At 54.4% G+C, this 15,100-nt stretch overlaps 1 protein-coding gene across 1 annotated transcript in view; it reads right to left on the bottom strand.

Annotated features, from left to right (window-relative positions):
- The window catches only part of SPTBN4 (spectrin beta, non-erythrocytic 4), a 124,632-nt gene that overhangs the window by 82,325 nt on the left and 27,207 nt on the right, over window positions 1–15,100 (bottom strand). Inside the window, exons 3-5 of the mRNA XM_075536271.1 lie at window positions 4,980–5,131; window positions 3,633–3,806; window positions 636–727 (exon numbers count right to left, since the gene is read on the bottom strand). Of these exons, the coding sequence (XP_075392386.1) occupies window positions 636–727; window positions 3,633–3,806; window positions 4,980–5,131 (418 nt within the window). The remainder of the gene's footprint in view (window positions 1–635; window positions 728–3,632; window positions 3,807–4,979; window positions 5,132–15,100) is intronic.

Here is a 15,100-nt window from a genome sequence, read left to right on the forward strand (position 1 = left end):
ACAGAGGGAGAGAGAGACTGGGAGAAACAAGAACACAGAGAGAGAAAAGCAGGAGGGGAGAGAGAGAGAGAGGTGTAGACACTGGAGAAACAGAGAAATAGACATCACTGACAGACAGCCACACTGCTGACTCAGAAAGAGAAATTATGAGTCCCCCATGGCTGTTCTCCCAGCCTCCTTCCTCCTGAGGGCATTTGGAGTTCAGGCTGCGTCCTTCCCTATAGGACACGGAGTTAGAGACCCAAATCATGCCCATCAGAGCACAGTTCTCGGTCACACCCGGGGGTGTCCGGGTCCTCGAGACCACCGCCAGGTTGGGCAGACCACCCCCTGGTGTGTGCCCTCCCTGACCGAGACCTGGGCACCCACAGGTGGCAAGGTGGTGGGCGGAGGAGTCCACTCAGGTGCACGTAACGCCTCCTGAGAGGCAGGGGTGGAGCGGTGGGGGAGGAGACCGAGGAGCCACACGTGGACCTTCTGAGCCGTGGATGATTTGGGGGTTCGTTTGCCCATTTTTTCAGCTTGAGATGGAACTTGGTGACGTGGCTGCCCCTGGTCCTCTTGTTCTGGAGCCCCAAGGGCCAGAGGGGGGCTGCCTGGAGAGGGGGGGGCTGTTGAGGCAAGAGGGGGCTCACCCTGCCGTCTTCATCTGACACCACAGGAGCAGGGCATCCTTCGCCGAGCGGGTCTCTCGGTTGTCCTCGGTCTCGATTTTGATGACTTGAATCTGTGAGTGGACAAGCAACGACCGCCGGGGCCTTAAGGGCTGGAGGCTGGGAAAGCCTGCCCCTCAATCTTGTCCTGAGGGGCAGAGGAGATGGCTCCAGGGTCCATGAGGGAGGAGGGCGGGGCAGCCCACTCCAGAACAAGGGGAGGTCATGGTGGCTGTGGGTGTCAGTTTCCAGAGCTGTCCAAATCTGGACCAACTCTCCTCTGGGCTTCTGCAGCGCCTCCATGCTCTCCCTGCTCCTGTCCCCATGCAGAGAGGGACTGAGGGTGCACCCAAGTCAGATCCCATCGTCCCTCCACGTGGCTCTGTCTCAGGGCAAAAACGGAAGTCCTTGCCATTCTCCCATCAGCTTTCCTCCATTACTCCCTCCACTGGCGACACCTGCTGGTCCCTCCTTCTACCCACCCACCCCACCACCTTCCCACTGGCTGTTCACACTGCCTGGAACAGCCGTTTCCCCCTCTAATCTCCACGCTCCCTCCATGTCCCCAGGGCTGCATCCCTCCTTCAGGTTTGCACTGAAACGTCACCTTGTCGGTGCGTCACCTTTTCCTCAAGCACCTGTTTGCACACTTGCGCCCCCATCTTTCACACCCCCTGTCCTGTCTTTAGAGGAGCCCTGGTGGGTTATGCATCGGGCTGCCACCCTCAAGGTCGGCAGTTTGAAACCACCAGCCACTTCGAGGGAGAAAGAGAAGGCTCTCTGCTCCAATCAAGGACTCACAGCCTCGGGGCAGTTCGACTCTGTCCACAGGGTCACAGTGAGCTGGAAGCCACTCGGTGCTAGTGGATTGTGGCAGAGGGGCACCAGCGCAAACCAAACTCGCTACCAGGGAGTTGATGTCCACGGACAGCAGCCCTCTAGGACAGGGTAGAACCGAGGAGAAAGCCCCATCTTTCTCCTGCAGAGCAGCTGGTGATTTTGAACTGCTGGACTGACAGTTCCCAACCCAACGTATAACCACGATGCTGTCAGGACACCCTACGGCAGAGAGTCCAGGCTTTACCATCGCTCCGGTGGTTACGTGTGCGGCTACTGACCAGACGGGCTGTCATTTGCACCCACAAGCAGGCTGGTTCCCAACGACTGGAGCCTTGGAAACCCAAGGCTCAGCTCTCCTCTGTCCCAGAGGGTCCCTGTGAGTCTGAACAGATTTGATGGCCAGGGACCAGGGATGTGGGTGGATTTTGCTCACTGCTGATCCCCAAGTAGCGAAGGACCTATTACAGCAGGACAGGGGAACCTTTGTCCCACCAGGGCCATTTGGATATTTATGACATCATTCTGGGCCGGACTCGCCCACCGCTGCATTCTCTCACCCCTGGTGTGACAGCAGGAGCTGTAGCTTGGGTGAGGAGGGGGGTGGTATGAGCTGGTCTTGATGACCCCTCTGGCCTTATACAGACCAGGGGCTGGACGTTCCCCCCCCCCACTCCCCAACCCCGCACTAAAGGTGTGAATGGCCCCAGGTCTCTGGCAGCGTCCAAGGGAGGGAACCAGGTTCCAAGGAAGTCTTAGAATCCAGCCAGGGTTCCAGGTGCTCCCAACCCCCCAGCCTCATTCTGGTTCTTCCTGCACTGACAGTACCCGGTGCCCACCCCTCTCCTGACCTCCCTCCCTGGCATCTGCCCTTAGACCTACTCCTCCTCCCCAGTCCCAGCTCAGGGTGGCCCCCCAACTCCCTGGTCCCCAGTCTTGCCCTGGACACCTCCCTCCTCTGCCCCTCCAGCTTGCCGACTTTGACTGTCCTGGTTTCCCATCAGCCCTCCCACCCCCAGCCTTCCCCTGGTCCAGTCCTAGCCTCCCCGGGGACTCCCGGACCCCTCTCCCATCTTTTCCTGATCTGAGTGTGCCTCTCTCCTTGATGAAACTCCCCAAGGCCTCCCCATCTCAATCGGAATCAAACCGTGTGGAATGCAGACCACAAGGCTGCTGCAGCGCCTGAAACCCCGACACCCAACCTAAACCTGTCGCCGGCTGTGTGTGGGGCATCAGTGGGGAGGAGGGCAGGCTGTGTCCAGTGAGCTGGGCTGACACGACACCCTCATGCCATCCTGTCCATGAGGTGGCCCTGAGTTAGAGCTGACTGCCCACGAGCCAACAACAGAAAGATTTTTCTAGCCCTTTCCATTCTCTGCCTGGAGCCGGCCCTTCATTGGCTTGTGTTTGTTGGCTGCCCATCTCCTCCCCCATGGTACTAACTCGAGAAAGGCAGGGTGTTGGTCTGTGTAGTTTCTGTGCGGGGGGGCCAGCCTGCCTGGGCTGGAGGTGCAGCCTCCACTACCTGGGGGTCATTCCTTCATCTCTCTGGGCCTCTATTCCTCATTCGGAGAATGGGGGGGGGGGTTGCATGAATTCCAACTGGAGACCCTACAAGATAGTGGAGAAGTACCCAGTCCAAAATTGTAATCTTTCCGTGCTCCGAGCTGCTTGCCTGTAGCTACTGGGACTGAACCCTTCAACTGCCAAGCTAAGGGCTACAGCACCCCAGCGCTCCTGGGAATAATCCCCGTCCCCCACTGTCATGGAGTCAATGCCGATCGATAGTGACCCTGCGGGACAGTGTAGAACTGCCCCTGTGGGTTTGTGGGATTGCTACTTTACCAGCAGCGACAAGCTCAGCTTTCTCCTGGAGAGCAGGTGGGCTCACCTGTGGGTAGCCGCCCACCGTGTAACCCACGACATCGCCAGGAAAGCCCCCCTGTGGTAGTCACAATTGCCGTTACTATGAGAGTCGTGTCAGTTCAACACCGAGTGTCTGACACGGAGAGAAAATGGGTCTGGGTGGTGATCAGTACTATTTGGGGAGGTGGAAATAAATTAATAACGAAATAAAAGGGCGAGTGGGTGAGGGAAGGCTCCACCGTGGGTCACAGGTGGGGCCAGGTCCCTTGAGGTCACCTGGAAGCGGAGGATGATGGTCCAGACGAGCCCCAGCGTCAGCCGGTGGTTCCCGTCCACGATGTCGTGGGAGCCCACGTTCTCCAGGTGCACCCGCTGTTCTTTCAGGAACTGCAACGCCTTGTCCACGTTCTCCAGCGAGTGGATCCGCATGCGGCCGCGCGTGGGCCTCGGCTGGGGGGTGGGGGAGGCCTTGGGCAATCAGGCCCAGCCCTCACACAGGCGCCCCAGATGATCCAAGACCCACCCCTTCCAAAGGAGCCCCGTCGGAGAAGCTAAGTCCCAGATCTTCACCCGGCTTGTCTACTTCAAGGACACGCCTAGAACCTCAATGTCAAGACCTGCCCCTCCCCCAACTCTCCTGCTGCACTGGAATAAGCCAAGACCCTGGCGCCCTTTTGGAAAGAAGCTCCGCCCCTTCCCCTAGTAAGGTGACCTTTTCAAATTCCTGGCCCCTCCCCTTTCCCCCCCCACCGCTCTTGCCACGCCCCTTATCGTGAAGCTCCGCCCCATACACTGAGGTCATAGCGCAGCTTCTTCCAAGTCCATGGCCACACCCTCACTGTCTTTAGGGGTGGGGCCCCCATTTGAATCAAGACACAATTCTTCTAGACCAGTGGTTCTCCACCCTCCTCATGCCACGACCCTTTAAGACCCCCCAACCATAAAATGATTTTCGTTGCTACTTCATCACTGCAAGTGTGCTACTGTTACGAATTGTTATGTAAATATCAGATATGCAGGATGCATTGGGTGACCCCTGTGAAAGGGTCCTTCATTCCCCCAAGGGGGTCGCGACCCATGCCGTGAGAACCGCTGCTCTAGACAGCCAACTCCTCCCCCTCGCTCCCCCCCCCCACCGTAGTTAGTCCATGAGCTCAGCGCTCCATCAGTTGGCTCATCTTTTACACTGAAGTCCCCTCCAAGGGAGAAACACGCCCCCATCTGAACCCCATTGTCCTCTGTAGCGCACCCCAGATCTGCAGGACCTAAGCCTCACCCCTCCAATAGACCTGCCCCAACAGTCAGCCTCCTGCCAGAGTTCCTCATATTTCCATGACCACTCCCCTTGCTTCTAAGCAAGCGCCTCCCTTCTCCAATAGCTCCACCCTCTCCCGAGAAAACCCCACCCCTGAACGCTAACAGATTCCCTTCTCGACATCCCCTCCTGACTGAGGCTCCCCACAACCAAGTTTCAGCCACAGGCAGGCACCACGCTCCATGTCCTTCCTGGGAAGGCCCACCACCCACTTACGGCCCAAGCCTCCAGCGATGGTCAACCACCCCTCCTCGCAGAGCCCCGGCCCCTTAGCCCGCCTCTCCCCAGGCTCCCAGGGGCCCCCTTACCAGCTGTTCCCCGGACAGCACTTCCAGCAGCCGGGTGAGCACGAAGCCATCCCGAAGGTCGGCATAGAGGTCCCCGATGTGGCAGGCCACTCGAGCCAGGTGCGAGTTCACCCACTTGGTGAAGGTTTTCTTCTGCACTGCCTCCCGCTCATCTGCAGGGCGGGTGGGTCAGGATGAGTCCCCCGACACTCCGACACCCACCCAACACACACTCGAATGCCCGGCCCCCACAGGGGGCCCATCCTTGCTTCCAACCTCATACCAGCCCGGCCCACCCCCACCAAGGCCAGGTCAGGTCCAGCTCTGGGGGATAGCTGGGCTCCACCGACCAGAGGCTTTCTCACCTGCGGCCTACCTGGACTTCGTCATCCAAGTTCTTCTGCCACCACTTCCCGAGGACCCTCCCCAGACAGGCCGTTAATATTTAGGGAGTTCCTACTGAGTGCCAAGGAGCCCGGGAGGCATGGTGGGCTCCGCTTTGGGGCTGCTCACCAAAGTCAGCAGTTGAAACCACGAGCCAGTCCACAGGAGATGAGGCGTTTTATTTTGACTTCAGGGATGATTGACAGGCTCAGAAACCCACAGGGGTTTTTTAATGGGGCACATTTCTTTTTTTGTTTTTATTTTATTAGTTTTAAAATCATTTTATTGGGGGCTCATACAACTCTTATCACAATCCATCCATTGTATAAAGCACATTTGTACATTCGTTACCCTCATCATTTTGAAACATTTGCTCTCCATGTAAGCCCCCCCGCATCAGCTCCTCATTCCCCCCTCCCTCGTGAACCCTTGATATTTTATAAATCACTATTTTGTCATATCTTACACTGTCCGACGGCTCCCTTCACCCACCCCTCTGTTGTCCGTGCCCCAGGGAGGAGGTTATACGTAGATCCCTGTAATCGGTTCCCCTCCCCCGACTACAGGGCCGTTTTACTCTGTCCTATAGGGTCGCGATGAGTCAGAATGGATCGAGTGGCAGGGAGGTTCTTTTGACTGTGATGGCGGCTTTACTGGACAAAGCAGAACTGCCCAGGGAGCTGCCAAGGCTTGAAATCTCTAAGCAGCAGACTGCCACCTCCTTTTCCCAGGGTGGATTCGAACGGTCAACCTGTTGGTTAGCAGCCAACGCCTTAAAAACATGCCACCACCAAAAAAAAAAAAAAACCCCAGCAAAAAAAGGCTGTTGTTCAGTGGATTCCAACTCACGGTGAGCCTGTAGGGCAGCCGCCTCCACCTCCCTCATACCGAGACCCTTGAATGCAGTTCCTCATGTGGTGGTGACCCCCCAACCATCAAATTATTGTTGTTGCTACTTCATTACGGTCATGTTGCTACTGTGATGAATTGGGCGACCCCTGTGAAAGGATCGTTCGACCCCCAAAGGGGTCTCGACCCAACGGTGGAGAACCGCTGCTGTGGGGCAGAGTGCAACCGCTGAGAGGGTTTCCAAGGTTGCCGGTGTTTCTGGGTTCAGACCACCTCCTGTGGGCTAATAGCTGACCACTTTAACGCAAGCAAAGCAGCTCACTGCCATCAAGTCATGCCAGCTCATAGCCCAGAGCAGTGTGGGGGGAGGTCAGATGCTTACAGACATTCTCCCTGAAGGCAATCTCTGCCAGACTGCTGTCTCCATCACAGGGGTGGGCCTGCTCCCTGCTGTACTATTTCTCCCTGAAGCTTGCAACCATTAGCTTGGTTCCTGTAGGTGGGTTCACACCCTACTGAGAATGGTTCCTATGGAGGTCCAGAGAACAGGTCAAAGTTAGGCTGCCATCCTGAATCTAGGATCCGCCCATCTTGTCACATGTGTACCCCCAATCCCTCCTCTTCCTATTGCGTGTATGTCCCTAGACCACCCCCTCTCACTGCTGTATAACCTATAGTGAAACCCCTTCCTGTGATGTATGTCTTTACCTGCAATCAGTGGGGCTTGCACGCCCCCAAAAGGTATATAGACCTGGGTTAGCAATAGAGACCTCTCTCGCTGGTCTCTCCCCTGCTCTCCTCGGCTCCCTCCTCCCCTGTTTCCCCTTGTCCTCTTCCCCTTCCCCCCCTCTCTCCACATGGACCACCAAGCGGGGCTGAGGTGAGCATGCTACGATGAAATGTGTCTGACTCCTTTATTGCAATATCTCTTTGTCTCTCTCATGCTCTCGATGACTCTAATATAATATTTATGTATCTCAACCGTACAATTGTGTTTACTGAACCCGTGATTAGTGGTGGGGGGCTGGCACCCACAATTCAAACCACAGAGTAGAACTGCCTCTGTGGGCTTCTGAGGCTGTCAAGCTATGGGAGTCGAAAGCCGCCTCTTTCTCCTGAGGTGTGGCTGGTGGTTTCAAACTGCTGACTCCACGGCGGCAGTCTAACATGTAACCACCGTGCCTCCAGTACCAGGGCTCTGTAAATAGAGACAGTCCCCTTCCCTGACAGAGCTCAGATGAAGTGGAGGGCACTGATAATATACAAGGGAGTCCTGGGGAGCTGTGGGGGGTTTCCAACGGCAGAAGACAGCAGGAAGTTTGCATTCCAGGTATCTCTCTGTCTGCTAAGGAGGCCTGGCAATTCTGTGAGATACACGTTAGACTGCGCAGGCCAGCAGTTCAAAACCACCAGCTGCTCCCAGGGAGAAAGATGAGGCTACGTACTCTCTTAAAGACCCACGGCCTCAGAAAGCCTCCAGAGGGTCCTCACTCTGAGTCGGGATAGATACAGCGGCAGCATGTTTGCTTTGGTCTCTGGCTGCTGGGTGAAGAGTGCTTCATGAAAGGCAAGCGGGTGAACGTGGAACATATACACAGGGAGAACCGTACCTGGAAGGGGAGACCGTACCCTGAAAAAGCGTATGCTTGGTACAGTAGAGGGTCCGTGTCAAGGAAGGAAGAGCCGGATTGATACAATGGCTGCATCGACCAACTCAAACCAGCAGAGATGGGCAGGGTGACCCCAGCCCTGGCAGAACATGGCACTTCTGCACATAGGGCCGCCAGAGATGGAAGACAACCCAATGGCCCCCAACAACAGTCACTAATGACATCGAGGACCTTTTTCATGTGATTGTCGGCCGTGTGTGTGTCTTCTTTGGAGAAATGGCTAGTCCAGTCCTTTGCCCGTTTTGTAAACTTGGCATTGTCTTTCTGTCTTTGAGTTGCATCTGCGCTATCTTTAGTGACTCCCATGTCTGTGAGTGTGTCCTTACTTCCTAATTAAAAGCTGAGGTCTCTAGGTGGCATAGCTGGTTAGAGGGACTCCGGATACGCTGGTGACTTCAGCCCATCCAGGGGGGCTGCAGAAACAGGTCTGGCAGGCGACCTGCCTCAGTTAAGAGCAGAGCAAAGAAAACCCTATGGAGCGAGCAGTTTGACTCAGTGTTACATGGGGGTGGGGAGAGGGTGGAGGGTACCGTGGATCAGAATCAACTCAGTGATAATTAAACCACAAAGGGAAGAGACGGAAGACAGAATTGAACCTAATAAGGAGAGACATTGCTCCCCCCAGTCTTTTCATCTCCCCCAGGCTGGACCGTCGGGTTCACAGGGCATGGGATGGGTGGAGGTGGCCCCGATCTCCCATGATTCCTTGGAGGGGTCCCTCCTTGCCCTCTAGACCCCTCCTTCTCCTTTACGTCATGGTATTTCTTGTGGCCTGCCTGATCCTGATTCAAGCTTCAACAGGAAACGTGGCAGTCGTCCCCTCATCAGAAACGGACTTGATGGAAGCGAGTTTGTTTTTAACTTTCCTGTTGTGCACGAGCAAGGGGCTGCGTGGCGAGTCCATGTCCCTTTCTCACGATTCAGAATCTCTCAGTAAATGATTTTGTTTTTAGAAAAATGTCGACTATCGGGAGCATTCAGTAGAGCAGCAGTATCTCCCTCTTACGGTAGAAAGTACACGTTGTGCACCCCAGAGACCCAGAGACCGATGCTGGTCTGTATTGGGTGTCTTCAAGTTGCACTTGGAAAGGTGACCTCCAGTTTGGCCGTGACCTTGCAGAGACTTCCAGTAAATCTCAATTAAGGCAAAGGTTCAAAGGTGGGTTTTGTGCAGGTTAGGTAAGACAGAGATCTGTGCAAACACCCGGTCAGGGATCCAACGTAAGGAAGGGATGAGAGGAAAGAAGTTGAGTTGAACATTGAGTAATTCTGCTCGCCATCACCCGGTGCCTGCGCCAAGACCCTGATTTTGGCCATGTCTGACGCCCAAGGGATCTTGAGTGCCTATTTGGAACACAGGCCTGGAAGGAGCACACGTGGGCAACTTCATTGACCACCTGCCAGCTTTGTGACTCTCCCAGGTCCTGTCCCTTCACTAGGCCATCAGTCACCATTTGTCAAACCAGGGGCTTGCACGACTGATTCGGGCTTCTTCTCAAGTGGCTTGGAGACCCTGACAATTCAAGCTTGGGGAACAAGGGTCCAAGAGAATAATGCTTACTTTCTAGTTTTATTTCAATACCTGTTATGGGTTAGCCTGTGTCTCCACCCCACCCCACCCCTCAATAAAAAGATGGGTAGGTCTCTACTAAAACTGGGGTCTTAGAACATCGAATCCAGTTCAGATGAAGTCACACTTTGAGCACTTCCAAATCCCAATGGGAATCCCTGCCGGGGTTGAGCTGCTAACCAAGGGGTTGGAGGTTCCAGTCCATCCAGAGACACCTTGAAAGAAAGGCCTGGCTCTCGACTTCTGAAATCCCTCGGAGCCCAGCTTACTGACTAGCGGGTCACCACACGGGGTCCCCGGAAGTAAGAGTCAGCTCAACAAGTCGGCTTTGTCTTCTGCTTTCTACCCAGTATAATCGGTGTCTTCCTAAGAAAGGGAGAAGAGGCACACGGACATGAATGAAGATGGGAGGAGAAACTGGAGGGAGGCAGCCACAAGCCAAGGAACACCGACCGGGAGGCTCCCAGAAGCTGGAGGAGGCAAGGAGGCTCCCTCCCCCGCAGGTTTCCAAGGGAGCACACCCCTCTGAGCCCTTGATGCTAGACTTCCAGACTCCAAAACGGAGAGCGTAAACAGGACTGTTCGCCACAACTCGGTTTAGTGACTATCATACGGCTGCCGAGGGGAACAAACACAATGCCCAAAGAAAAGGGATAGATCATATTCTGCCCCAGCTGGAGGGGGATTTCATAAGGAAACATGCCATGTGATTTCAGGAGATGACAGCCTTTATGGTGTGAACCCGTGGGGAAGACCTGAAATGACCACAGAGGCCGCCGGGAAGGTCAGTTGAATTAAGAGAAAACTAAGCCATTGCTGTCCAAGGAGACTGCCCCAGAGGGTTCGCGTTAGGCTGTAAATCCTCACAGAACCCATCTGCCACACATTCTTCTGCAGCTGGTGGCTGCAGACTGCTGGCCTTTGGGTTGGGGGAGAGGGGGGTGGGGGTGGGGGGCAGTGTGAGTGCTTCAAAGTACTGCCGGGAAGGAAGGATTCCTGGAGTGATCCCGAAAGGGAAGAGGTCGATAACGAGCTGGAAGGTTGGTGGTTCACGTTCACACTGAGGTTCTTAGGAAAATCGAACCTTGGGCAGCTTCTGAAGGTCACAGCCTGGAGCTCCCTCCAGAGAAGTTCTACTGGGCACACCCAGGTCCCCATGAGTCATAATCCCCCGGAAGACAGCCATCACCAGCCCACCCACCACCCCCAGCCATGGAGTGGATTCCAACTTAGGCCGGCCCTGTAGGGCAGAGTAGAACTTTCCCTTTGGGTTGCAGAGGCTGTACATCTTTCTGTGAGAGGACACAGCTTCATCGTCCTCCTGCGGAGCCGCGGATGCTTCAAACGGCAGACCTTGTGGTTAGCAGTGCAGTGGCTAACCCACCAACTCACTCAGAGGACCCGATGCCTCTGAAAAACGGGCAGTGGCCACACAGGCCTCCTAACTGTTGACACCTTTGGGGAGCGCAGGCCCAGGGCGGCCATCTCCTGTGATAGGTCCCGGGAATCCAACATCGTGAATAACCTCCCTGCTGTTCAGTGTGCACAGCGGCTTCACAGTTTAATAAAATACAATGGAATTGACACCACACCTGTCTCTTGGCACTTCTAACCCAGCATGGCACAGAATTGGGCTGTACTGGTGAACGTGTCTGTCTGCAATGTAGGGTGTATTCCTTCTGGCCCCTCGGAAGACACCAATCACTCTTCCACATCTGGTCTCCGGAGCCCTGGCTTCCAGCACCCTGGCTTCCGGGGTCCTGGCTTCTGGGGTCCTGGCTTCCGGCTTCCTGGCTTCTGGAGCCCTGGTTTCTGGAGTCCTGGCTTTTGGAGCCCTGGTTTCTGGTGTCCTGGCTTCTGGAGTCCTGGCTTCCGGCGCCGGTTGTGTTGGGCAAGAAGAAGAGGAGGGGGCTGGGTCAAGGGGCTTACTTTTCCTACTCCCTCCCTGGCTGAACAGCCTTCGGCAGTGGCTTGCCCCTCTCTGGATCTCTTGTTCGATGCCACCGAGTTGGTTCCAGCCCGGCACCACCCTTGCCTATGCCTGAGCCCATCTTGCTGCCATCGGTGGGCCCATCTTGCTTTCGCTGCCACCTCCACTTTACCAAGCATGACGACCTTCTCCAGGGACAGGGCTCTCCAGACCGTGTGTCCAAGGAATGCAAGACAAGCGCCGCCCCCACCCCCTCCTCGGGACCCTCCTTCCAAGAGAGCAATTTGTCCTTTCAGCCCTCCCTTTGCAGTGTTCTCCTCCAGCATTTGAACTGTGGAGCTCAGAAGAAAGCTCTTGTTAAGAAACTGCTCCCCGCACTTTGCCACGCTCACCCCTACTCTAGTTCCGGGGCTCTCTGCCGCCCTTGCTGGAGCTCTGGACCCTTTCTCCATGTCTTGGCCCAGTCCGCCTCAATTGAGATTACAACTCCCCGGGTTCTGAGCCACTGCCACTCTGCGTCCCACAGAAAGAAAGGCTGCGTAGCCCCGCACCCCGTTCTCCATCGTCTCTGTGCTGAGTCCATCCGTCCAGTCCCTGTGTCGCTTGACTGCCTCCCAGCCGAGGGGACTCATCTTTTTATAACATGATTTCTAATTAGCCGACGCTGTCCTATCGAGATCTGCAGACTTTCTGCTGGCTAATGTTGAGAAGTACATCACCAGGCATGTCTTCCTAGTCTCAACAGTAAGCTGACACCTGTCCACCCTGGGGGACCCTACTGGTATTTCAAATACCTGTAACAACGTTCTCCCAGCATCACCGCCACATGACAAGCTGACAGGGGGGCAGTCTCCGCAGGTACTCTCCTTTTTAAAAACCGTGGTAACTGTGAATGCGTCAATGCTTGTGTGGGATGCACCTAGGTAGCTATGTAGGCGCTTGTCATTTCACCCTTGGCTTTTGCAAGTTTGTAAAATATCTTCATACGGAAGCATGTTGTGGACGACCGAGATCAAAAGTCCTGCCTTGGTTTGAACAACAACAAAAAAGTAAAATACTGAGAAAACTGGACAAAGAGGGGGAGGGTCCTTAAAAAAATGCACTAGGGCAGTCTACAAGAAGCCCTGGGCACATATTGGAGTATGAGTTGAACTGCTAACCGCAAGGTCAGCTTTTCAAAACCACCAGACTCTGCTCAGGAGAAAGATGAGGCTTTCTGCTCTTGTGAAATTCAAAACAAAACAACAAACTCACTGCCCTCGAGTCAATGCCGACTCCTAGCGACCCCTGTGGGTTTCTGAGACTGTCACTGTTTCCCAGAGTCGAAAGCTCAGCCTTTCCCCCTCAGAGTGGCCGGTGTTTTCGAATGGCCGAAGAGTGACAGTCTCAGACTCCCATAGGGCCAGTTCTACCCTGCCCTACAGGGTCGCTAGGAATCAGAACTGACTCTGTGGCAGTGAGCAAGAGCCACCTCCATCAGACAGCAAAACCTGACAAAGAAGGAAGGGCGCCAATCTTTTTGACTGGTAGAAAAGAGCCGATGAGGCCCAGGAAACCCAGGTGGGCCCTGCGGGTCCCCGTCTGGCAGGTGTGTGCCCTTGGAGCAGCGCCGCAGAAGCCTGGCAGCCCCGTTCATCTGCGTGTTACTGGTCATGCGGCTGGGTCTGTGTCGCCTGCGTGGACTTTAGTTGTCAAGCTGTCTGGGAACTAACTTGAGAGAATTACACCGAGCTATGCGTTGGTGTGCATTGATATAAAAGTCTACTTACAACCAGGTGGCGTGGGGTGCGTGTTGGGCTGCTAACCTCAAGATCAACGGTTCGAACCCACCAGTCACCATGCAGAAGAAAGAGGACGCTTTCTGCTCCGGGATAGAGTTGCAGTCTCGGAAACCCAAAGGGACAGTTCTGCTCTGTCCTAACGAGTCAAAATTAGCTTCATGGCAGTGAAATACATAAGCATAGAAAGGCTAGGAGAATTGTTTGTTTTTTGTTTTTTCCCCAAAAGGGGCCCCTGCCTTGCTGTGGGCTAACGGTATCTGTAGGAGTCCTGGTAGCGACGTAATAGTTATGTGTTGGGCTGCTAACCACAAGGCCAGCCGTTAGAAACCACCAGCCGCTCCTTGGAAGAAAGTGCAGGCTTTCGACTCCTGTAAAGAGTTAGTTTCAGAAATCCACAGGGGGCCGTTCTACCCCATCCTCCAGGGTCATTCGTTATGAGTCGGCATCTTCTCGGTGGCAGTGAGTTGGGTGAGAAGGGTCCTGTGGCCCAAGGCTGACCTCTTCAGCAGCTGACTGAGAAGTTAGCGGTTCAAACTCACCAGCTGCCTTGTGGGAAAAAGACCCAGTGATTTGCTCTCATCAAATAAGAAATTAAAAAAAATTTACAGCCCAGGAAGCTCCACGGGGCAGCTGTACCTTGCGACGTAGGGTGACTGTAAGTCAGATGACACGATGTCACACGTCAACAAGAGGCCCTCTGAGGCCGCCTGTTCTCTGAATCAGCGGTCCCAAGATTTGAAGAGTCCCTCATTCACAGCCAGGAGCCCTGCTGGCTCCATGGATTACTCATTAGGCTGCTAACCACAAAGGCAGTGGTTCAAACCCACCAGCTGCTCTCTGGGAGAAAGCCGAGGCTGTGTTCTCAAAGTTCCCAAATTCATTTGGTCCATTGTCTACTTTTGGGGGGGTGGGAAATGACTCAATGCCCCCCAGGCAATTTTTTAAAAAGCTGTACTCTTACCCATAATGCAGGGTAAAATGTAGGTAGAGATGTTTTTGAAGCCTCCTGGACCCTCCCAGCACCCCCAGGGGGCAGTATCACTTTGGGAACCACTGATTATAGTCTCAGAAACTCTTCCGAGCAGTTCTACTCGGCAAGAGTCCATAGGAGTCTGAATTGGCTTGGAAACCATGTGTCCAAACTCACGTGTCTCTTTTGTGTGTGTGTGTGTGTGTGTTTAATTCACATTAGAATCTGTGGTGGATGGTACATACAGTTAACCCAGTGGGTTGCTAACCCAAAAAGTTGCTCATGTCTACCCAGAGGCACCTTGGGAGAAAGGGCTGGCACTTGGCTTCAGAAAAACCAGCCACAGAAATCCACCCGGAGCACAGCTCTGCTCTGACACAGGAGTCTGGATCTCCTGACTACAACTGGCTTGATTCCCTTCTGGTCACACACCGTCTCTGCATACACCCCTTCCACTGTCCCCCGGTACCCTCAAACACGGACCACGTGGCCTTTCAGGGTCTGGCTCTCCCACTGACTCTCTTAAATGATCTTCTCTTGTGATCTCCTCACTTCGGCCCTTGCCCGTTGTTGGAGGTCTTGGTCCAATAGCGTTACTAGGTAAGTGCTACCCGGACCAGAGACATTATCAGAGGGGGTGACAGCAAAATGAATTGATACAATGTCTCTGTTTTGGCCGAGGTTCGTTATGATTCCCTTAGGGGCTCGTACAGCTCTTATCACAATCCATCCATCCATCCATTGTGTCAAGCCCATCTGTACATTTGTTTCCCTCATCATTCTCAAAACATTTGCTTTCTACTTGAGCCCTTGGGATCAGCTCCTCTTTTTTTTTTTTTTGCTTCATTTTGTTTCTAAGTAAAATATTCCTGAAGTTCATTACAACAACAATAATGTTTTCCTGAAGCTCAGCTTTGTTGTTGATGGCAATGAGTCACTTCTGACTCAAGGGACAACAGAAGGAAACACCGCCCTGGTCCCTGGCCAC

This window comes from Tenrec ecaudatus, chromosome 18, assembly GCF_050624435.1.
Source record: "Tenrec ecaudatus isolate mTenEca1 chromosome 18, mTenEca1.hap1, whole genome shotgun sequence".
Lineage (NCBI taxonomy): Eukaryota > Metazoa > Chordata > Mammalia > Afrosoricida > Tenrecidae > Tenrec > Tenrec ecaudatus.